The 25,695-nt window shown below is 39.0% G+C and overlaps 1 protein-coding gene across 1 annotated transcript in view; it reads right to left on the bottom strand.

The window, feature by feature from the left end:
* USH2A (usherin) overlaps positions 1-25,695 on the bottom strand; it is a 545,087-nt gene that overhangs the window by 116,202 nt on the left and 403,190 nt on the right. The window contains exons 45-50 of the mRNA XM_066238179.1: positions 21,499-21,708; positions 19,944-20,146; positions 18,374-18,486; positions 11,648-11,837; positions 8,259-8,427; positions 6,144-6,365 (exon numbers count right to left, since the gene is read on the bottom strand). Of these exons, the coding sequence (XP_066094276.1) occupies positions 6,144-6,365; positions 8,259-8,427; positions 11,648-11,837; positions 18,374-18,486; positions 19,944-20,146; positions 21,499-21,708 (1,107 nt within the window). The remainder of the gene's footprint in view (positions 1-6,143; positions 6,366-8,258; positions 8,428-11,647; positions 11,838-18,373; positions 18,487-19,943; positions 20,147-21,498; positions 21,709-25,695) is intronic.

Genomic DNA, 25,695 nt, shown 5'->3' with positions numbered 1-25,695 from the left:
GCTAGATCATATTATATAGTAGAATACATCCATCTATATGGTAGCACAATGCTACGGTTTACTTTAATTAGAATTTTGTTTGTTATTAATCCCCCCTGATAACATAAAGAACCTCAACTTTGAAGTGCCCTGGAGTCCTAAAGTATTTAATCTGGTCTTGTGCAAATACCTACATTATGAAAGACACTCCTAATAATAGACCAAGGAGTTTTAAGTGCTTTCATTATTATTTTAAAAAATTGTTGAACCCAGACACTGGCTTGGCAAAGATGCCTTAAGAAAGATGTTTACCCATCAGAAAACTCTTGCTGACCTTTCAGCTTTAAAAATATCTCCTGCACTGGCCAGTTGGCTCAGTGGTAGAGCATCGGCCCAGTGCGTGGATGTCCTGGGCTCAATTCCTGGACAGGGCACACAGGAGAAGCACCCATCTGCTTCTCCATCCCTCCCTCTCTCACTCTCTTTCTCTCACTCTTCTCCCCCATTCCTAAAGCCATGGCTTGCTTAGAGTGAGATGGCCCCAGGTACTGAGGATGGCTCCATGGCCTCTACCTCAGACACTAAAATAATGGCTCTGGTTGCAACAGAGAAACAACCTAGATGAGCAGAGCATCGCCCCCTAGTGGGCATGCTGGGTAGATCCTGGGCAGGGAGCATATGAGGATCTGTCTCCACCTCTCCTCCTCTCACTAAATAAATTAAAAAAAAATCTACCAATATTTAAAACATTTGCATTTATGGTTAATGATACACATGGATCATACCTGAGTTTTGACATGCCATGTTTAAGTGTGGTATTTGCTCAAAGTCATTGGTTTAAAAGTAAACTGTTTTCTTTGGTGCTTTGTAAGGAATTTTAGTTGTTTTAACATTTCCAGGAAAAGCTCTCTCACATAAAAACACACAGCAGGGATATTACTGTAGTCAGAATTTTGATTATGATGTAAAAAAAAAATCACACAGACACAAATTAAAAAAGAAAAATTCACAAGTTCAAGTTTATATGACTGCTATTCCGCTGCTACCTTCAGATCAGCCATTTCAATAGCACCCTGGACTCTTTAATGTCATTTATTTTTTTCCTCTAGCAGTTTTTTAAAAAAATATATTATTTTTTATTTTCAAGAGTGGTTAAAATCTGAAGACTGGCCCTTTGGGGAGCAGAATACTTCCTCCCACCCCCCTACTCCCAAACTACTTCATGGTTTTACAATGCTTAAAGTATAAAAATCAAAATGCAGACATTGACCTAATTTCAAACTCCCAATCAGCCATCTGATCGCTCTGAGGGACTTTTGACAGGTCAACTACAATTTTGATAATGAACTGGTCTTACATGAGGCAAAAGAATAAAGGGGGAGACTCTTTCCATCACAAAGAGCTGCTGCATCTTTGTTTCACTGAATTAAAATTTTCAGCCAAGATTTCACTCACATAACAAGAAGTGACTCCCTTTCTAGTTCCTTTGGTAAACCATTACTTCTTTAATTATTATCAACCTTGTTCCAGTGTGATAAATTGCTAATTACTTAATACCCTAATCAGCGCTCATTCTTTGCACAGATAAACTGTGACAGTGCCATTAATTTAAATAGTAATTTCACTTAATGGCCAGAACGGCACACCAGATTTTTATGCAGCATCTTCTGAAGACTGCATCCATCACCGCACCATCCTGACATAAAGATGTCTGACGTGCACTAACTCACTTAGGGGGACCAGATGTTCCAGAGCAGAGTTGGGGAGGAATTCCCATGGTGCATCACTTCGGCATGACTGAGCTCAGTCAGATTCAGAGTCAGACCAGGTTCTGAAATGGCACTGCAATAACTTTTGACCCCTACCTAATCTGTCACATGTAGCACTTGACTTTTGAACTCTGACACGTAAAATGCACGATTTTAAATATGCCCAGAAAAATAAAAACAAAATGGATCATGGATTATCAGTGGATTGAGCTGTTTTTTTAGAGGCTCTTTACTAAATCTGTATAAAGGTGGAGTGTCTCTTTGGACAAGATGCAGATGTTATTAAAGCGGTATAGTACACACTAAAATGATAGGTGTTTAGTGCTGAGATAAAAAAGCACATATATTGAATAAGTAGCTCTCTAAGCAGCATAAATATCCAATGACTAGCTTCTATCGTATTGGATAAAACTGAGAAAATTGTGGAGGAAAAGAATTTTTGGCTTGCATAGGATTATGATAACTTCTAATATGTTAGCAATACTTATTTAATGGCCAGGCTAAAAATGGAAATGCATAAACACATAGTCCTGACAAATTTCTAAATTCTTAAGGTGCTCCATTTTTCTTAAAATTCAACAATTATGAATCATGCTTTTGAGATTAAATCAGTACTGTATTAAAACCAGTATAGAACATGACAAATCATTGTGGAACTCTAAGATTGATCATGGGAACCACATTTTAACCAAGGGATTATATCTGAGGCTGGAATAATAGAACAGAATTAAAAAGGTTTGTGATTAGTCATGCTTAGGACAAACATAAAATTGGTAGGAGAGACTGAAAAAAGAATTGCATGCTTGTCTTCACCAGTAGGTGGCTCTGTGGGTCCCACCACAAAACAAAAGAAAAGGATAGACTCCCCAAATTGTGATAATTTATTTGACAGCATTTATACATTATGCTTTAAAAAATTCCTTATGTCATAGAAATCTTCCTGGGAAATATCCTTTCAATAAACTCATACAGGATGGAGCTCTGTGCTACACTTTCCTTTTTTGCAAAGTTCCCAAATCCCATCTTCTATAACTAACAGTGTTGTCATTCATTCTACCCAAGTCTGAGCCCAGGACCTGAAAACTCAGTGTTCTTGTCCAAGACAAGCAACCCAGAGCTTCACAGCAAATGCAGCGTGGACAACATGTATAACAGAAATGAGGCAATATATTCCAAAGGTCTTTCATGATCAGTTTCTCGTGCCTAACAGAAAATCCTGTCCTCTTTGGATAATAGAGATGCCCTCATTCTCATCTTTTAACGTGAAAAAATATAATCAAGCCTCGCCCAAGATTAATGGCAGAAATGTTAAAAGCATCTAAGCAAACACTAAGAAGACCAAGAGTATAAAAGAGGATTAAAATACATTCAGAGGAAGTAGTTAAGAATACCCATCCACAAAATGGCGAGTGTGACTTGCATCCCGAGACACCTGTATAGCGAGCGCCGCTACACAACTCATCTGCCCAGAGAGAGCACTAAAAACATAAGCGCTACCCCAGCACTTCTGCTCCAACAGCATCTGTTAATTCACTCCATTTATAAAATACATATTGACAAAGACAACTGAACTGGGACCAGGGAGATTTGATTTGGTGTGAGAAAGTCAATTCAATGTGATTTTGTTAAAGGGCTCCTGCAGGCAAATAAAAGAGTTTAAGTAATAAAGTACATAAAGAGATGTTTTACGAGCCAGCCCTGCCTTGTGTCAGGGACACAATGCCAGTCAGCGAGAGAGGCCGGGCTTAGGAACAATATTGTGAAATCCAAAGCCTGGTGCTGCAGGTATGGTGCTGTAGGCTGAGGGGAAAAAAAGGGCCATATGGATATTCTGGAAGGTCATTAAGGTCGTAGTCATTAGGGGCGACAGGAGGGAGAGGCAGCCAAGAGAGCAAAAAGACACGTGAAATGTGTCTATTTCCAGGGAAACCTGCAGGAAGGTCAAGACAATCAAAAGAGCTTCTTTTTCCCTCTTTAAAAATATTATGCCTTCAGTCTACCACAATTACCAGGGTCGGCAGAGCTGAGGAACGCCACGAGAAACGCGGGTGCTGATCCTGGTTCACGGGAGTTGAGGGCTGTCACACCCCACGGTGCTTAAGGAATACTGACTGGCACGCAATGTCATATGGAAGTAAACAGAGCAATGATTCTGAAATGTGGGTCCACGGATGAACCTAAAGGGTATATGACATTGCAGGGGAAATTTTGGGCGTATTCTGTGTCTTGTTATTTGCAAGTGAAGGTTTGTGACTTTCAAAGATTCTAGAGAGTGGACAGCCCCCAAAGATTACGAACCTGTTGTCCTAGTGGACAGTAACCTCCCCTGCATTTCTTAGAACAGGTTCATTTTACTTTTCAGCAACCGTGTTCCCACTTCTCTTTCCTTCTCCTTCATATATACTCTGCCACCCAAATCCAATTGATCTCCTTAAATCTCAGCTCCTATCATCACACGGCTCTTCCCTGTGTTCTAAGTGATGCTCAAACCCCTTTGCCTGCTCAGACAGACCTCCCTCATTTCCTTACACAGTAAACCCACTCGCTCGCTACTGCTTGCACATGCCTTGCAGACTGTGAATTTCACACGGTAGCTCGAGCTACGGCTGTTAGCAGAATGCCCTTTATCATCCACATGTCTCAAAATCTGACTCAATGTTTGAGGTTCCAAGCCAGCGGTTTCGCTTTTGTTATTATTTTATATTTAAATCACCTTAACTGGAGTAATCTCGATCTCAAGCATATACTTGTATTCATCTCCTCTGAGGGCTCCTGATTACCTTAGAAGTCCTTCTTCCTTGAGTGACTGTAAGTCCTTAAGGATGAGAGTGGAATCTTTGACATTATTACGTGCACAAAGCACTGAGTGTGCTTTGCATACAGCCATTGCAAAACAAGTATTTACTGAATGAAGGAATATGGCAATGGACATATTTTTTGAAAGCTACAGATGAACAAAGATGCTAAAATCAGACATTTTGCCACTGTTTTAAAATTCTGGGCCCTGGCCGGTTGGCTCAGTGGTAGAGTGTCAGCCTGACCTGTTTATGTCCTGGGTTTGATTCCCAGTCAGAGCACACAGAAGTGCCCATCTGCCCCCCCCCCCCACCGCAGCCAGAGCTGAATTGGAGAGAGTTAGCCCCAGGTGCTAAAAATGGCTCCATGGCTTCACCTCAGGCTAAGAGCTCAGTTGCTGAGCAATGGAGCAAGAGTTTCAGATGGGTAGAGCATCGCTCCCTAGTGGGCTTGCCAGGTGGATCCCCATCAGGGTGCATGTGGGAGTCTGTCTCTGTTTCCACTCCGCTCACTAAAACAAACAAACAAACAAACAAACAAAAAAGAAAAAAGAAAAAACCTTTGACCCATTATGCTATGTCCCCAAGTCCCTGCCAATAATGGTTCTCTCTTTAACAGGACTATTCTTAGCATAGTCATCTGAAGAAGAAAGAGGTGCTCAGTTGGTTAGTCACAGCCCAGGATAACTAACTAGTTGCCATTTCCTAGTAGATAGAATTAAAATTACTATGCTTTTAGCAGCAGTTCTCAAAGTTTGGTCTCAGAACCCTGCACACTTTTACAGATAACTGAGAATCCAAATAGCTTTCATTTGTACAGGTTATATCTGTTGAAATGTACTGGACGAAAGCTTAAAACAGGAAATTTTGTAATATGTATTCATTAATGCCTTTACAATGATAATATACATATATATATCATGTGTTAACACAAATGGTATGAAAAATATTTTCCAGACTGAGAAAAATTAGACTGACTTTTATATTTTTTGCAAGTCTTTTTAATGTCTCATTTAACAGAAGGAACTGAATTCTCTTATCTATTTCTGCCTTCACCTGTTTTGTAAGATTATCATAAAGATTATCTGAGGTAATAATGTATAAAACATTGGCCATAGTACCTGCTAGATAGTAAGTACTCAATGAATAATAATTCTATTAATATTGGTGTTAGTTTAATAATTACAGAAGAATAAGGGACCAAAAAATTGACACACTGTCCTTAATAATCTTTTTGTATATTGTTAGTATTTGCTAGGCAGTATTTTCTTGATTCAGAACCAATGCATTTGTGTTGTTGTTTCTTTTTCTGGTGATCATGACAATTTCCAAGAAGTGTTTTGATCTGTTTTTACAAAATGTACCACATGTAAATAAAAAAAAGTGAGGTTATGTTTTTATTTGCTATATAATATGGACCTAACCGTTACATTAGACATAATTCATGTGAGCTTTAGTTATATATATATATAACTATTTAATTAGTTATATATATATTTAATTAGTTAAATATATATATATTTACTATCTTGGGTAGATTTTTCAACCTCTTTGCATCTGCTTTTCCCCACGTGACCGGCAGGCAGCCGGGGCCCCTTACCCGGAAGACGGCTGTACGCCACGCCACCCTCTGCTCCACCGCAGCACTTTCGATCCATGCCCACGACCTGTCCCCCGCAGCACTGCCGGCCTCTGCCATCGTGGAGCCTCCCCGCACAGCAGACCTGCGGTCCTGAGCTGGCATACGGCATTCGGCCGCAGCAGGAGTCGCCGAGGCCGGTGGAAACCCGGTGGTGCTGTTCATCTGGACAGCAGACTTCACCTGCCAATCGAGGGCAATAACCATCATTGCATGAGTTCAAAAAATATGCTTTGACTCACAACTCAATTTCCGTACAATCATCTTGCAGATGCCGGCCAGTTGAGAGAATTACAAGAAAGGATCCTGTCATTTTGGAGTTGCAAAATCCAGTGCAACTTCAACATTTTGCATTACAGACATAGAAATGTGCATTGTCTACTAACATACACACACACTATGAGCTTAGAGGTCAGGCTCTGGTGCCAGTTTTCTCTCTGACCCTTAATAAGGTGCACATTAGACCTGGCAATGGGGTTAAGAAATATTACAGAAAATGTTTGTCTACAAATACTTTCCCATTTAGTGTAATTTTTTTTTGGAATGTGGGCAGAGTCCAAAATCAAATCTTGATAAATTTGTAATGCCTATGATTATAATTTCCTTAAACTGTATTTACTTAACCCAACAAAATACTCCCAGTGGGAAGATTGATCAAATGAGAGGCATGAGAATAACTGCATCCGGGTCAGCACACGGATGCTCTGTGGAGCCATGGCGGACCCTGAATTCCAGGGCTGTAGTTGCACCCAATCCCCTTTACGTGATATTCTGGGAAACTTGAGATAAAAATAAAGTAATCCTTTTCCTGCTGTCCTAAAGTCAGAGTTCAGATACTGTATTGATAGACTTTTTTTTTTTTAATTTCTATTCAACAGAAAAAATTTAAATTTCTTTCCTTAGGGATACCTTAGAAAGGATAAAGATCAATGTGGCAGAGCTAAAATTTAAGCTTCACCTTTCCTTTCTACCTCATGACCCAACCCTGGGTTGACCACCCTCCTGGTCCCCTGAATCCTGACTTCTTACTCCTCCTCACCTTATTCAATAGGGAGGCTGAAGTGGGGGTGCTCAGAAACCCCCCCAGCATACATGAAACATCCATATGGGAAGAAGCCAACAATATTTTTAAAAACCACTTTTATTAACCAGTGAATACATGGATAGGTGGAACAACAAATTGATATGTGTGTGTCTCTCTTTCTCCCCTTTCCTCTCTCTCTAAAATCAATCAATAAATTAAAAAAAATAATAAAAAGTCACTTTTGAATATAACAAAAGATTGGTTTGGACAGTTTAGCCATATGTTTCTGAATCCCTCAGAATCGTATTCAGTTATAGACCGAAGAGAGAGCTTTATAAAAAGAGATGTGTATATTGCATCAATGAGAACGACAACTGATTTTTTTCCCCTCAAAAAAGGGCTCTAAAACATAAGATGCAAGGATCAGTCACCTTCTCATTAACCTCGCAAAAATGAATCTATTTCACCACTGGCCTGAAAATGTTTTCTCTCCAAAAGCTACCTTGCATTCTCAGCTGTTAACTGTTATTTTTATCAAAGAATGACCCACATTAACATTTAACTTGAGGTCATTAGAATACTTATAAAAAAGTGGAAGTGTAATGAGCATTCTATTCTCTGTTGCTCTTTGTTATAGGATGCTATGAAGAAGGCAAGTTGTGAGGCAAAAAATAAACTAAATATTATTAACCAATATTTCAGACTTAGCACTAAATATCAAAATGCCTATACTCATCTCACAGCTTTGCACTGGCAGACGACTGGTTAAATTTTAATTACATTCCAATATAAGATGATCTAGGGGTCAGTGTGCTTTCTTGATGTAAACAGTGTTAATCTAGTTAACAAAGACCATTGGCTGAGGATAGAGATCACAATATCATCACTTTCATCTAAAAAAAAATATATATATATTTAAAGGCGGTCATTGGCTATGTGTGAGTGATTCCATTTTTGTTGGGGAGGTGCTTTAAATAGTTCACTGACATGAGTCATGTGCTTGCTTTTTCTGGTTCCCACAATTACCGAGTACACCTGTGGGCCATCCTCACCTGGTAGAATCCTAACATAGTACCCAGAGCAGCAGTGATGGTGGGGCTGTGCCTCTTGTATTCGGCCGCCACAACAAACGCCAGTCGAATTCAAAACAAATGGGATATACTTCTTGTCACAACAGCGGTGTTCTGGCTGGGCCTCATAGAGGACTCCAGCACAACAGACCTGAAAATCGGGAATCAGGTTTAAAGAATCATCAGTTAGTGAAGAGTATTATGTCACCATATCTTCCGTGACATAATTATTTTCTACAAGACCTTGAGAAGAGACCAAATGTAGCATATGTCTGATAAAAATTCAAACATTAAAAAAATATATTTTCTCAGCATCATTTGGGTTCTATAAATGTTAATTGATTTTATGTAGCTTTTTTAGCCTTCAACCAAGCTCTGTGCTCTAGTATAATATTCTATAAATATGAATTACATTTTGAATGTCAGTGCTTCTAATGTAAACATGATTTAGAATTTTAAATGAACAATTTCCTTCATACATATGCTTTTTATTTTAATGGTTGTTTATTTTAATTCCACATCTATGGAAACCTGAGTCTCATTGATCTTTTTCTTTGTTTCAATAAATTGCATTTTTCTTATAATTTATATGATTACTTGAACCTAATCTTCAGACCAGGTGACCTTAAAATAATCTAACATTTACATATATATGTGTACACACACACACACACACACACACACACACACCATCACATTAAGAAAAGAAAATTTATATGGAAATTAATTTTAAGTATGTGTGTTTTCTCCAGGAGCTGTGGAGGAAAAATTACATGCTTGAACAATCTAATAATTATTTGCATGCTCACTTGAGGTCTGAGAGACTGACATTCTGTATGTATAAGAAGTGAAACACGGAAGGGTTGCTGAAACATAGCCTCGGAACCTGTACTTGGTATGTTATTCCAGCTGGACAGATGCTTCCTGGGACAAGCAAGATCAACCAGTAGTTACGAGGTATGTCTCTACTTTACGCTCAGTGCTACTTCCAGCCCATACCAACGTCAAATCAAGTCCAATACATCAGACAGTGGGATCTCTAAGTTTCCAGAAAGCCCACTGGCTGAATACTTCCTTCAGTTTTCAAATGTTAGCAGAGAGCAAAGAAATGGGGCTCTTAAAACACAAAATCAGGCCCTGGCCAGTTGGCTCAGCGGTAGAGCATCGGCCTGGCATGTGGGGGACCCGGGTTCGATTCCCGGCCAGGGCACATAGGAGAAGCACCCATCTGCTTCTCCACCCCCACCCCCTCCTTCCTCTCTGTCTCTCTCTTCCCCTCCCGCAGCCAAGGCTCCATTGGAGCAAAGTTGGCCCGGGCGCTGGGGATGGCTCCTTGGCCTCTGCCCCAGGTGCTAGAGTGGTTCTGGTCGCGGCAGAGCGATACCCCGGAGGGGCAGAGCATCGCCCCCTGGTGGGCAGAGCATCGCCCCCTGGTGGGCAGAGCATCACCCCTGGTGGGCGTGCTGGGTGGATCACGGTCGGGCGCATGCGGGAGTCTGTCTGACTGTCTCTCTCCATTTCCAGCTTCAGAAAAAATACAAAAAACAAAACAAAACAAAACAAAAAAAACACAAAATCAACCCCTGCGGCTATTCAGTTGCCAAGTTGATCCAACTATAATGAAGTTCCTGTTGTTAGCAACGAGGATTCAAACTTTATCTAATTCCAAGGATAAATTAAAATTGTGTAACTCCTTTCTTCAATGCCCTAGTCTGTGTGAAAAGTAAAATTTAAAATTAAGCCTATTTTTAAGAGTTAAACAAACAAAAAAATCTTGCTTATAGGTTTATTAGGATTTAGGAATACTGGTCATCGTTGCTTTCAGGTACAAACAGCACATTCCTCCTCACATTTTGTGACAGTATGATCTTAAGCCATTTAGTAAAGTCCCATTCACCTATAGGGTGTTCCTGGACACTTAAGCACATCTAGCCTTTACCTTCAGTAAATTTCTCTGGTATTTATCACCTTCTTTTGACATTTTCACTCAAATATTTATTTGGTGATGGGGCATGGGGGCTGGTTCACTGACAATGGCCTTCTCAGGCCTGCTTTCTTTCTCCTAAGCCACTCCGGTTTTGATCATCGATAGGTCCCAAAGGGACCTATCAAGCCATTATTTTCAAACCATTATTCCTCTTGGGTGGCGTCTCCATAAACTCAATTATTTTTTAATCTGCATCTGTGTTTTAACCAGCTTTACAGGTCTGATGCTCACTGGGATTTGAGAGGCATCCCCCTGATGTTCACAGACACACAGCCACAAGTTCTTAGACTCACATTAAGTCTCTACTTTCCTCCAACCTCTCACCCAGAAAATGCATATTCATAGTGAACCCCAAACAGAAATTTGCAAGTTTTTTCCTTTGAGATTTTTAATTGGCTTCCGTTATATGCTCTCGTTGACAATACCTGTGTGTATTTTTAATCCTTGAAATAAAAATAAGAGTTTGTTTAATGCATCCAAGTTTTCTTTTTCTTAGAGAACATTATTACTGAGCAAATTTATTCCATCTGTTTTTCCTCTAAGAATTCCTAACTTTAATTTTATCTTATGAAAGTATGTTCATCAGACAGTGCACATTCAATGACATAAAAATTAAGCATAAAGATAATTATGGGGACTAAGTGTCAAAAAATAAAAAAGGATAATTCGTACCAGCTAGTTTTATAACATTTCTAACTACTACTTAATGGTGTCAGCCACAGTAATTTGTGTTTTGATCCACATTGCTGCAAAAACTCACTTTCTTAATTACTGTGTCCTTTGCAGTGAATCTTTTGAATTCAGTGGTAGCTTTGGTCATGAAATGTGGGATGTTGCTGATAAACAGGAACATTATTTCATTAAATAAAATTCTACCTTCAAATGAAGAATTTTCTGCGTTGTCTGTCAATAAAAGCCATTTACAAACTCCTCTGTCTGGCTGCATTATTGATCTGATTCCTAAACTGCAACTGATATAAACATTAATCTGCAAATGATCATAATTTAAAAATATTTCTGAAAAACCAGGAAAGGTCCTGCTCACTGTTCCTCCTCAGTGTCAGGTAAACAAACACCCACTTGTAACCAAATGGATTTATTGAAGGAAAAAAAAATTCAAGTCACTCAATCAAACACACATTCATGAGGTTCCTTATTATTTCAATAAACTAACATTTCCCATGCAGATGATGAAAAATGATAAGGCTAAAATGCTCATGAGGAGGACAGGAGTTTTATAAACATCCTTTCTTTTCCATGGGGTCTTCCTGATCGACTGGTAGAAATATTGATCATGATAAATCATGGTTTAAGAAGCAAGTTATTTCACCTGCAGTGGTTAGAGAGAAAAGCGTATTTCATGAACTGGTCTGAGAAGATCTACCTGAGCTTCAGGAGAATAGCATCTGTTTCCACAGAGCGTTTTTGGTTTTTGACACACCACTGCCTGGCAGAGCTCACCACTGTGATGTTTCTGGGTTCTAGGGCAGGGGTACCATCTTTTCCGTAACACATCATATCCAAGAATGATGCCATTTGGTTTCCCTGGAGACAGCCAATCTATCTGAAGGGATCTGTAACAGAGAGAATAATTAATACCTCTGAAAAGCCAATACTTAACATTGCTGCAATCAAACCCATGTACATTTTAATTTATCTTCCAGGTTGTCCTAAAGGTCTATAGCTATTAACTTCCTAATCAAAAAAGCTAAAGCAAAAGAATACGTCTATATTAATATATATATTCACGTATGCTCCTACCATGTAATATATTTTGAGAATCAAACAAAACTTTTTAAGCTTTTGGGAGAGTAACGCATGTTGTGAGTCTACTGGTCTTCCATTTTAAATTTCAGATACCAGAAGACAGTGTTGTTTGTGGCTAATCAGGAAACCCAGCAGAAAATTTTGGTTTATAAGGCACAGGCAACATGACTTGGAAAATAAGGTGGAAATTAGAGAATGTGGCAGACCTGAGGTCTACTTATCACTACCTTCTTCTCCTCTCTATTGCTTCTCATAGCTAGGACTGGTGGTGTGACATGTGACATACAGCTGCTCAAACAGACACAACAAGAAGACTGCTATGGGACTCCCATATGTTCCTGAGGAACTGTCAGCTTTTCGATACAGCTGTTGCCTTTTCTGTCTGCTTTCTTCTTTTTCCTAAACACAATGTCTGGAAGTTCAGCCATCATTCTGCAGCCATGTGAGGAAGACAATGAGAATCACAAAGATGCTGCAGTGATATTCTGTATAGCTGAACCAAGGCCCACAATGATCCGCCTTCAGGACTGTTTACTTAAGATTATGTTTAAGGCAGCAAGTCATAGGCAAACAGTAAAGCCTTTTCTCCCCCGTCTTTCATTGAATTAAGATAGCTACAGAACCTTAAATGATAAAAGCATGGATTGAGGTGATGGTGGTGATGGTGGTGGTGGTGGTGGTGGTGGTGGTGGTGGTGATGATGGTGATGGTGGTGATGGTGGTGGTGGTGGTGGTGATGGTGGTGGTGATGGTGGTGATGATGGTGGTGATGATGGTGGTGATGGTGGTGATGGTGGTGGTGATGGTGATGGTGGTGGTGATGGTGATGGTGGTGATGATGGTGATGGTGATGGTGGTGGTGGTGATGGTGGGAACAGAGAAGAGCAAATTATGAGAAAATTTCTCCAAAAGAAAATATACTAACATTGATATTTAGTGAAATTAGGGTGTTAAAAAATTAAAGGTATGTGTCTCTGGCAATATGCAGGAGACACATTGTGGGAATGGATGTTGGAAAAGAACTGGATGAGGACTAACTTCTGAGGCTGGCCATTATGAACAGTGGGTGGCTACCACTGCAGAGTATCGACATGTAATGGGATAGCTGGGCCTAGAATGTAGGGAGAGAACAGGGCGAGACCTTTGAGACCTTAGTGTGATTAACTTGTGGGAATATCTGACCTACCTGAACAGGAGGAAGAGTTGTTCTGTTGTGGACACCCACAATCAAAGAATGGAGTTGGAATGAAACCAATGGAAGAGACCAATGCGTGATCAGGGAGCCAAAGGTAATGTGGCAGTTAAAGGTCAAAGTTAATTAGAAAAAAGAAGTGAACTTTGCTCAGAGGTGCACAATGGTGGCCACAGTCACTGAGCCTCTTCTCTGGGAGCCAATTAGGGCAGGACAATTACGAGTCTGGGTAAGAGAGGGAGGTGAAGAAACGGAATCGGTGGTGGGAGAGTTAAGGATAAGCTCAGTAGTCTATTTGTTCTCCTAACCAAAACAATGAACTTGATAATCAGAACTCACTGGCCATCACAACAACATTTTCTGAAAGCGATTATGACTATGGATTTGATCCGTACAATAGTATGAAACAGCCTCCAAATGATCTCTGTTGAGAGTTCCTCCCACACCCTTTCAAGACTTGAACAGAAAATTCCAGTCCAAATTAAAAGCTGTCTGTCATGGTCCATTCTGGGGGAGAGGATATTTAGAACAGAGTGATGAAGAAGTGACTGGACATCCTACATCTACAGACCAGCATTCTTCTTATTAAGAAAATAAAATAAAACATGGGTTAATGTTTTTAATTGTAAATTTATTATTTTGGCATTCAAACTGTCAGTCACTGAAAAAAAATCAGGGAGGGAAAATGAAGGCTAGAGAAGATTCCTTGATATCTAATGTCATGAAAATATTGAGGTTTCCAAGTTTCTCCTTGAATTTGGTGAGGCGAAAAAGGGGAAGAGTTTTCTTCTACAGGCTATGACCTCTCATGCCACAGTCAAGCCCAAGCTAAGTACTTTGAAACTAGAGGGGAGTTTAAAAATGAGAAGAGATGTTTAACCTTCATTTGGAGACACAGCACCTGAGCTGCTATCGTAAAGACTTCTGCAAGGTTAGTGTGTAAAAATACCATTTATATCATTCCATAGCTTGAGGCAAATTTTTAAACAATTATTTGTGAATGCTACAAAGACATTATACCCCAGAATTCTCATCAATAATACAGCTCCAAACTGATGTGGTACTGGAAAAAAAAAACACCTCTCACGCTTCCAATTAAAGGCAGCAAGAGACACGATCTGCCTTCTCTCTGCATTCCCTAGAGCCTCCTGCCTGCAAATCATTCATTTTGGAATACTAGCAGTAATGTAATAACATCTCTTCCTTATATTTTATTTTTCTTGTCTTAGGCATTTATGAAAAACACATCCATAAACTTCAGTGGCAGCCCACTACCCAATGAAGCTGTCCGCTGCCGTGCTTGTCATATTTCAATCAAAGCGAGAGCAGGTCAGCTGCCCCTATCCAAGGCAGTCTCTACATTCTCGGGGACCAGAATTAATGAATTAGCTATTGATTAAATTCCACTCTAACAAATCCACCAAGGCAAATAAATGAACTACCCAGGGCACGTGTAGGCCACGGCCAGACATGTCCCGGCGATCGATTAGTAGTTAGTATTCTTTTGGGATGTAGAATCAGCTGATAATGATATGACAAGTATGGAAAATGGGATGTAGAAACAGTTTATTTCTGGAGGAGTAGGTTATAAAGTGAGAAGGGTTCATCTGATCTTTATGTGTGTGCTAGGGTATCTTTGGCTTATATATAATAGAAAAAACATGCGTAAGGACCGTTAGTCCTTGTACTAAAGGTTTTGTCAGGAGCAAGGTGTAAAGGCCAAAGACAAAGATCACGCACCCCATGCACAGAATCAAACAGGCTGATATGCTGTCTATATACACTATTAAAATCTATGAAAGGCAAATTTTACTGGTGACTGCATTTTACTAGAAATAGGCAAGAAACCTAAGAAATATATGTCTTATTAGGAACCAAATTAATTTAAACTCAGTTGAAGTAAACCCAGTCTAACATTTCTCTGGGAGATTTTACCTTTGATTTTGAAGACTGCTAATATAAAATAAATTTTAAAAAAACTGCAACAGAAACGTAACTAACAAGTCTGCATTGCCAGAAGTATAATGAAATTACACAGACAGTAACATGCACACAGGAGGCTAACTGCTTTGGAGTGGGTGTAGTTTTGATTAATGAATGGGCTGCCTAAACATGCTCATTAGAGTCCTGCTTTTGGAAAATGTTGCTCTGTTATGATGGTCACTTTAAGAAAGAGAAGGTTTCACATGTTATATTGGTTGTGGATGATTTCTGTCAAGTTTTTTTCTAGATCTGTGACCAAAAAGGAGGTAGTAGGGCAGGGAAAGGCAGGGAAGGGAAGAGAAAGGTAGGGAAGGAAAGAAGGGATCCTTGTTCATTTTTCTCTTTTTTCTCTCATCTCATTGCCCCTAAAACAGCCCCATTTATGTAACTATGAAGCAGCTTGGGAGGCTGAAATTCCAAGAAGAACCACATCTTTCTGGACAAAGATCCAGGAAAGGACATTTAGGGGCCCCAGGGAACATGGATGCAACCTCAGAGAAGAGAAATCTAGGTGAGCTTCTAATTCCTGTATGTGAACATTCACAGCAACATTAGTCATAGGCACCAAGAAGTGCAAACTACCCAAATTGTACACAAACTGTGGTACAGTACAATTGTACAATGGAATAGTATTCAGTAACAAAAAGTAACAAACTACTGACATGCACAACCACGTGGAGGAATCTTACATTCATTGTGTTATGTGGAAGAAGCCATTTAAGTGTCTACCTGTTGTATGATTCCACTTATATGACAAAATGAAACCAGCAAAAAGATGGAGACATATAAGAAGAGAGCCATGTTTGCTTGGTTTTGGGGAGATTGGAGGTGGGGCTTGCTATAATCAAGGCAGTGTGAAGGAATATTTTGACATAATGGAACTCTGTTATCTCTTGACTCTGGTAGTATTTGCATCACTCTATGCATTTGTCAATGCTCATAGAAACAGGAGCAAGAAAGGGTGTATTTTACTCTGTGTAAATTAAAAATAAATTGTAAAATGCCAAAGAAGAATTAAAAAACAATAAACATATCCAGCAAACCCACGAGCTCTTTAGAGGCTGAATGCATTGTTAAAATCAGGCAGTTCTCTGAACATCCTTGACAGTTTCTAATTTCTTTCTCTTCACATTTAAAATTGCTTTCATTTTAATCCCATATTTAACTGGTATTTGGGTATGGAATAATAAGATTAAATATGTTTTTTTAAAAAATTCTGAGTTTCAAGGCATTGTTTTTTAGCAACAAATGTTGCTGTTTAGAAGCCTGCTGAAGAATTCAAATTCCCATGCAGTATGTACATGATCTGTGTTGTCTTCCTGAAAACTTTCTAGACTTTAAAATTTCCTAATAATATCCCTTAATGTGGCTCTTTTTTTCCCAGTTACTATACTGGTATCTACATAGTCTTAATCTGCACTCTTTAGTTCTGGGATATATATATTTCTTAATTTACTGATTTTAGCGAGGTTGGAAGGGAGAGAGAGAGAGACAGGAACGTTGAGCTGCTCCTGTATGTGACCTGACCGGGGATGGACCCTGTAACCTCTGTGCTTCCGACGATGCTACCTGTTCAGGGGTTTTGGGTATTTTCTTATCACCTCTGTATTCTCCCTCTTTTTCCACTGTTCTTAGCTATTGATACTGAAATTCTTATCAGCCACATATTAGATTTCCTGAATTTTTTTCTCAAGTTTTTAATAATGACTTTTTTTCCTTGACATTTTTGTTCAATTTCTAACAAAGCTTACATGTTATTTTTAGTTACACATAAATATATAATCTAAGCTATATTCCCTTATGCCATTCACCTGGGCTTGAGTCATGGGAGTGCTCACAGTCAAGAAATTTGACAATATTTGCCCTCCTAACTATAATTCTTCCTTACGTTCTATAAGACTGAACTCAAATGTCACATCTTCCATGACGCCTTCCCTGACAGTTGCGGGTAGAGTTTGGTATTTTTTTCTTGATGCATTTCTTACAGATTATAAACTTCTGTTGTAGTGTCTTCCACTCTGTTGTATAAACATCTGTTTAGCATAGTGCCTCACATAGTAGATTGGAACTTTAAAAATTCAGAACCATGGCCTTATACTTCTTTGTATTCTGCCTCTTATATTATTGTAGTCACAGTATATTTGCTGGAAGAATAAATAAAGGTCCCTGGTGCCCTATTAATGAACCATCTTTCCCTCTGGATATTAGGCAATCCTCTGGGTAGGTGGGGAAAATCTATTGAGGGGGGTAATCAGTTAACTAACACATCCCAAATTAAACAGATGTCGATCATGTGTTTGACAGAATTCTACATTAAGAAGAGATGATAGAATTTGCAGTGAATAGCTAAGAATCAAATTCTTTGTGTTTTTCTAATTAATCACTCACCCCCCAAATTAGTACAGGTAATATGTCATGAAAGAACCCTTAAGAATTGAAATATTTTATAGTAGACAGATTATTGTAGCTGATGTGTGTATATATGGTGTGTGTGTGATTCATTTGGCTGGGGCAAAAGAATAGGGTGTGGCAAGAGTAGTTAAGCCTGTATGATGTGAAAAGTACCCAATGAACAACTGCCACTTCACCAGGCTTGAGAAATAATGTTAACTCTTCTTTTTAGTATTACCACTATTGCTAATTTTGAATTGAAAAGAGATTTAGTTTCAACTTATGGTCATTTCAATAAAAATTAACAGAAAAATAAAGGGATTCTACCAAGAACCTGATATAACTGGCAATGGTTACCCAAACATTATCTCCCCGGACAGACAGTCACCTGACAGATAGCTGTCACTTTAGGGTGATCTGATATATGTAAGTCTAGTATTTTCAAAAAGATGAAGTTCGAAGGGAGTCCTTCTAACTAAAATTGTATTCTGTGTCTCACAGAAGGATTCACTGGAGGACATGTTTAAATACAAAAACCTTTTCATGCTCTCAGCATTTGTTCACAGATTACTCAATAAAACTGGGAAAATTGGAACAAGGATATCAATGAATGTCATGAGATGGGTCCAGTGGAGAGCCACAAAACAGTATCAAAATTTTGACTTATATACACACTCATAGCCACTGATTAATTGTCATCGCTGGGGTAGTATCTTTGATTTTGATTTGCATTTGCCGATGACCTGTTCTGTAGCTTCACTGATAGGACATCTGTACCTTGAAGTAATGCTGTGAATCGTGGGCATGGGCACGTCACTTGGAGTACCTTCCATGGTGGTGACTTGGGTTCTGTTGCTTTTCACGCAGGCATATTTTGTGCAGACTCCGACCTGTAAACAGTGGTTGAGAAGGGCATCAATCTATTTTCCAGACTGCCCATCACTGAACCTCCCCAACCCTCATTTCATCTGAATCTCTTAACAGCCTCTTGGAGTGAATTAAATATTAATATTTGGTGTTAACTGACTCCCATGGGCAAGCTCAGACTGCAGTGCAGACATGGGCTCAGGACCATTGATTTAGTGACTTAGATGGTGATGGTTCATCCCTGTTTCCCACCAGTCAGAAAGACACTGAGATATTGATCTATTTGGAGCCCAGGTAAGGGATGGACAGTACCTCGGTGACATCTTGCAAGCACATAGCAATCATCTCTGTGTTCTGCTCTTTAGCTAGACCTATGACCAGACAGGGTAATAACAGTAGCTTCTAGAAGTCTTGCTACTTTCCCACAAATGGCCTAGATGCTAATGTCTGATGAAAAAAAATGAGGCCTAGAGAGAAGCCTTCCAATATGGCCGAGCTATTTTATATCCATTTATTCTAGCTGTGATTGTATTTTACCTTAATCATAGCAGAAAATCGTCACTTACTCTAATTCTGCCACCTCATCTGAATAAAACCAAGGACGGTGGAATAAGTACAGACTAGAGACTGGGCTCATCAAGCATTAGTAACACAAAAAGAACACATTCAATAAGGGGGGGAGAGAGAAATGATTATACAAAAGATTGCTACTGGAACATCCAAGAAATGACATCATTCTGTTTTCAGAGGCTAAACTGAAGGGGAACTGTCCCTTTGCCAATGCTGACTTTCATTTATTTATGCCATGTAGTAATTTGAGGTAATATTTAGTAGATATTTAAACACCATCATGGCCCTCCACTCTAAGTATGTCCAATTAAACTCCAAATAATCTAAAGGCAGAAGAACTTAACATAAACTTGCTGATAACAGAATTAATGTCAATGAAACTCCATACATATTAGGGAAGATTTGACTCAGTGCATAATGAGATAACTCAAAATGAACTCAACTGAATTTATTACATAAATAATACATGCCAAAAATTACAATGGGTCCTTAGACCAATAATTTCATTGAGTCTTCACAAATCCTCTTTCATGTGTTTGCAAATTTGAGGTAGTAGAGAAATTAGAGTAAGACTGGAGTTACTTCATTTGGGCTTTAATATACCCTACTGCCTTGTGATCTAAATATAAAGAATAATTTTAAGTTTGAAAATCACTTAGGTGTATTCAAGCCCCATCACAACTGTTTTCCATGTTACTGTCTTTCTCTTCTCTCCAGAGAGACATGTGTTTGCCCACAGTGCACAGGTTTAATCCCGATCAATTTCCCTCTTTTCTCTCCCCTTCCTCACCAAATAAATCATTTGTAATCAAGATAGAAAGTATCGCATAGAGACATACCCGGTATGTTTTATTTAACATACCCCACAAGCTTACCTATCAAAAAACAACAACAACAACAATGTTCTAACCTGAATGTCATAGACAGTGAAGGGAGCCAGGTCTGGTAGAATAAGAGACCCAGGCGCATCTATTCCAGTTTTGTGGAGCTTATTATTTACATAGACAGAATATTCAGTGACAACGCCATTTGGGTTTGACGGGGATGTCCAGATGACACGTACAGCTGTCCTGTTGATGATGACAACCTCTGGAGGAAGCATGCCCCGAGGCTCTAGAATGAAAGAAAGGAACTGAATAAACTCCAGCTGTCTCTGAAAAAAAAAAAAGCACTTATGAAACTAAATGCAGATTAGGATTTGGGTTTAGCGGAGGGGTTCAATGCTTATCTGCTTTCCTCTGATGAAGTTGTCACAGGCTGTAGTCCTCGGTAAATTGGCTTATTATACTCTCAGTTAGAAACTGTAAGTATTGGTGGTAAAGGCTTCCTACCACCAGCCTAGTGCTAATCTTTGATACTATGTGACCAGTGGGATGTGATGATAAATTATTCACCCATCTGCACCATGAACACATACATTATTTGTCTTTTCTTCCATGCTTTCACTTTGTATCTCCCATGGGGGCAGGAAAAAAGGCAAAGAAAATTCACTCTTTAAGTAAAAAAAAAAAAAAACAACCTCAAGACACATCGAGGCTGGTGGAACGTGAGAAATCATTTGCTGTTACTAGCTTGTAACTCAAGCAATATGAAGCAATAATGCAATATTGTCATTATGTAAATGATTCTGAATGTTGATTACCATAGGTAATGATGAAATCTAACATTAGGAAAAAAAATCTTGCTTGGCGTTAAATTGCGCAATTATTCAAGCATGTCAGAAATAAGTAGGCAAGGACCTATTTTTATCTTTAAGAACCCATCTTAACTAGTTGAAAAATTGTCCTTGTGATCCGTTCTATTTTATAAACAAAGGTGTTGACCTTTGGCACCACAAAGGGAAATGGGATCCACACTTAAAGTGCTCTGCTAATGACCTGGAACACTTGCTTGGGAGGTAATGATATTATAATGTTTATAATGAGACTTTGTAAAGCCAAAAAGATTAGAAAGACCATTCCAAACTCATTTCAGATTCACAAGTTGCTTCCCTTGCTTCCTCCCCCCCTTCCCGGCTAACGGGCTTAGAAATGAGTCACAGACAATTTTTCTTCTCGGTGAATGGACTTCCACCTACCACTTCTGGTGACTCAGGGAGGGCCTCGCTGGGCTTGGCTGTTGTTCTGAAAAGCATACTGCTTCTGAGAGCAAATCTTTAAAAAAAATGTTTCTAAATGTCACCGTTTATTGATGTGAACTCAGCTCCAAACTAAGCACACGCTGAAAAGAACAGGGACAAACGGGGCTAATATCCCATTATGAGAGCCTTGTGCTGCTGTCTCAATGGGACCACTTATTGACCCGCCACTTGATGACAGCAAGCACTTAAGCATTTTAGCCCCGACCCTCTTCCCTCCAACACCGGAAATTTTATAATGGAGGGATGACTGATCTCAGCTTCTGCAAGAATCAATCAATTTCCTCCACATCCCTGCAGCAGAGCATCCCTTGAAATCTGGACTCACCCCCGTCGCAAGTGGTTGCATACAGTACATCACTTTTGATGCCGTGGATGCCATTGAAGACGGAGAGAAAAATCCGATACTCTGTGTTTGGAGTTAAGTGGCCAATGACATGAGAGTTTACATCTGGGAGGACTTTCAGAGATGCGTTGGAGGTAGCAGAACTCCAAAAAAGCGTATAATATTCAACATCACCTTGTAAGTCTTGAAAAGCTGTTAACAATAAACACAGAACACCGTAAATGTGGCTGACCTAAAAGGGCCTTGGCAGAGAAGGGGTAGAATAAACACCGTTACTGACTACTCCCAGAATGGGACCAAGAAAAGCATATGGAGACTTCTTTATGGTTTTTTTTTCTTTTAAACAAAGCTGATTGTTTTTCTCCTTTACCCCATAATTAATTGCATAGTGCCTTACCTTTATAGGCAAATAAACTCATAAACTTCCTTTACATATTTTAACTGTGCCAGTAATAATTATTCAACTAGTCTTCAAAACTATGATATATATATTGATATATATATATATCATATGTATCTATATATATATATATATTGTTTTATTTATTTATTTTTATTTTTTGTGACAGAGCCAGAGAGAGGGACAGATAGAGACAGACAGGAAGGGAGAGATATGAGAAGTATCAATTTTTTGTTGCTGCACCTTAGTTGTTCATTGATTGCTTTCTCATATGTGCCTTGACCAGGGGGCTACAGCAGAGCAAGTGACCCCTTGCTCAAGCCAAGGACCTTGGGCTCAAGCTGGTGAGCCTTGCTCAAACCAGCTGAGCTCGTGCTCAAGCTGGCGACTTTGGGGCCTCAAATCTGGGTCCTCCGTGTCCCAGTCCAACGGTCTATCCACTGTGTCACCACCTGGTCAGGTTATGATATATTATTGAGAAAAAACTAAATGTAAAATTAAAATTAATTCATGGAACAGCTTCTGTTCATAAGTAACAACCCTAGAGAGACTCCTATGTTGATACAAATAAGGGCACTTATTTTCACAGATCCTAAACTGGAGAGATTTTTTTTCATCTGGCTAACAAAATCTACTGAATGTTTATCTAGGGATCATTCAGTAGAGAGAGAGAGAGAGAGAGAGAGAGAGAGTGTTTGTCTGTGTGTATATACTGTTGATGTAGCAGAGATATAGCATGCTCTGCTTGAAGATTCACTCAGTAGAACCTGATGATAATAGTTGAAATTCTCTCAGAGCTCTCATTCTTTTCTCCTAGTTCACTGTGTCTTTATGATGATGAGTTCTAAAAGAATGTTGAATCCACTTTCTCACTGCCTCACCAGTATAACTCATCAACTCCCCAGCCCTCAGCCTTTCACAGACCAGCCCACTATTTCCCCCTCTTCCACCCAGTTTCTCCAATCTTGCCCTAACTTCTGCCTCTTGTTATCAACCCACAGTCAAGCTTTAAGGAGACATAACACAGCCATATTTTCTTAGGTAGAAAGTAGGATATTGCTCTATTTACATTGATAGGATTTTTAATGACCTGAAGCAGTCACTATTACCTTGGTTTGTGTTAGTGTTGGGAGGGGGAGTGTTGGTTTACAAGCCTCCTGAAATGGTATGTAAAAGCATATGTTCAAACAGGTTAGCAGCACTAAGCAAACATGGGGAGGAAAAGGTGACATTTCTTGTTATGGTTATTAAAGTGTCTCTAATATGAGGTCCTATAGCTGTATAAAGAAATATGGCTTTGAGAAGCATATGACTTTTTTTAAAGTACCCCTTTTCATTAAAGAACTCCTAAGCATGTTACTGCTTTAACCAGTCTTTAGTAATATATAGTTAAAAAGGTCTGGTATGCTGGTATAGTTGAAAGAGTTTACAATAAGGGCCCTTTAGTCACTGATTTGGAAAATTGTGCTGATTGAGATGTTTCTATTCTCTGATGTCAAAAAATGGAAGAACCTTTAATAATGAGGTCCTTATTGTGCATGAGTAGAAATTGGCTATTCATGTCCATTAATATTTTCCCAAAGATAACGTTAGTCAAGTATTGTAAAGCCACTGCTGTTAGGAGAGCAAAAAGTCTGTCATTAGAACTATTTTCAGCTGGCTCAGAGTAATATAACTCATTAATTAGTGGCAGCTGAGATATAATGGAAAGTCTACTAGATTTGAAGTTCATGTTGTATTTTGATTTAAGTGAGCAGTCTGGCTAGAAATTCAAGCCCTAAAGATACAATATTAATGAATTGCTTTCAAAGTCTATTCACAAATACAAATGGATTTTACCTGAGTATTAACTGTGTCTGATATCTCTTCTATCAAGCTCCTATTAACATCCTTATGTATGTAAGAATATAGAAAGTATTGTTCAATATTAGCACTGTAAATTCAAGATGAGCAAAAGTACTGTTAATATCTGGTTGAAATTCCACTAATTACCATTCTTAACTATATACCTGGCCAAACATTTTTGTTGGTGATCTCCGTATATTGGTCATAAATGTGGTCTTAACTGTAGAAAATTCTTCAAATATAGAAAAGGCCCCTCTCCTTTGCAATGGATTCCCAAATAATTTAAAACAGTTGTTAGGTGAGCTTGTTGACAGTTTTCTTGCAAAAGCAACCAGACTATGCTCTTTACTCACAGTTGGGTTATTTTTAGAGATGATTATCAATATTAATTATGTCCTCTAGATCTTTATTATCTAGATCAGGGGTCAGCAAAAACAAAGTCCATGAATAAAATCTAGCCTGTAGGCCAAATCTGGCCGGCCACCTGTTTTTAGATAACCTGTGAGCTAAGAGTAGTTATTACATTTTTAAAAAAGAAGAGTCATTTGTGATGCATGAAAATTATATGAAAGCCAAAATCTCAGTGTCCATAATAAATTTTTATTGAAACAAAGCCAACCTCCTTCCAGTGCCCTGTACCATTACAACTGTTTTCACATTATAATGGCCAAATTGAGTAGTTGCTACAGAGACAGCATACAGCCTGCATAATCTAAAGTCTTTCTTCCTTGGCCTTTTACAAAAAGTGTGTGGTCCAGATGCAGAGCCATTAGAGCAAACCATTCCATTCCACAGGTTTGCTCATTGATCTGTCTAGGATTGAATTCTTCAGTCATCTCTCACTAACAGGCTTATGGGAGGCGTTTTTACTTAAATGTCAAAACTCAGAAGAATTTTATTAAGGTTAGTTTGTGATGCATGTGTCAATCTTGCTCACAGATTCTCAAATTAAGAGTCCAGTTTTCCAAGTTCCATGGTGCAGAGCTCTGTCATCCACTAAATAGTTCTTGGAAAATCTGCCCGTGACAACACTACTTGCAAAATTATGTCCCCAATGTCATGACTTCTCAATTTTCTTCATCTTTTATATAACTGCTGTTGAAAGCACTGTGAATGTTTTAGAGATGGGACACACCAACGCTAAATGGCTACCAAGCGTCAAATATACATTATTTCATTTACTCCTCATGACAACATTTGAAGGCAATTACTATTATCAGCCCCATATTTTGGGGCTTAGGAAGCTGGGATTTAGTGATACAAAGTGGCTTGTTTTAGGTCACAGCGCTAGAAATGATGGGAACTGGGATTCAAGCTAAGTTTCCCTGATCCCAAAGCCTATTGTTTAATGCAGGGGTAGTCAACCTTTTTATACCTACTGCCCACTTTTGTATCTGTGTTAGTAGTAAAATTTTCTAACCACCTACTGGTTCCACAGTAATGTTGATTTATAAAATGGGGAAGTAACTTTACTTTATAAAATTTATAAAGCAGAGTTACAGCAAGTTAAAGCATATAATAATAATTACTTACCAAGTACTTTATGTCGAATTTTCACTAAGTTTGGCAGAATAAATCTTTATAAAACAACTTATTCTAGTTAAATCTATCTTTTTATTTATACTTTGGTTGCTCTGCTACTGCCCATCATGAAAGCTGAAACACCCACTAGTGGGCGGTAGGGACCAGGTTGACTACCACTGGTTTAAATCATTCCTTCATATGGCTTTGTCGAGCTTTGTTATTTTCTTGTTAGGATAGGCTGAAACAGGGGGCTGGTTGGAATCACCCACAGGAGAGCTGGAGAGTGGAAGAACGCCAAGGGAAGAGCTTCGAGAAACATCTCTCATTCAGGAGATGAGGAGCTGGGCATTAGGTGATGACACCTTCAAGAGGACCATGTCAGCAGAGTGTAAGGGAGAGAGGCCATGACA

The sequence above is a fragment of the Saccopteryx bilineata genome, chromosome 1 (assembly GCF_036850765.1).
Source record: "Saccopteryx bilineata isolate mSacBil1 chromosome 1, mSacBil1_pri_phased_curated, whole genome shotgun sequence".
NCBI classification, from domain to species: Eukaryota; Metazoa; Chordata; class Mammalia; order Chiroptera; family Emballonuridae; genus Saccopteryx; species Saccopteryx bilineata.
The sequence above is the reverse complement of the archived record's forward strand: the minus strand, read 5'-3'. Positions and strand labels throughout refer to the sequence as shown.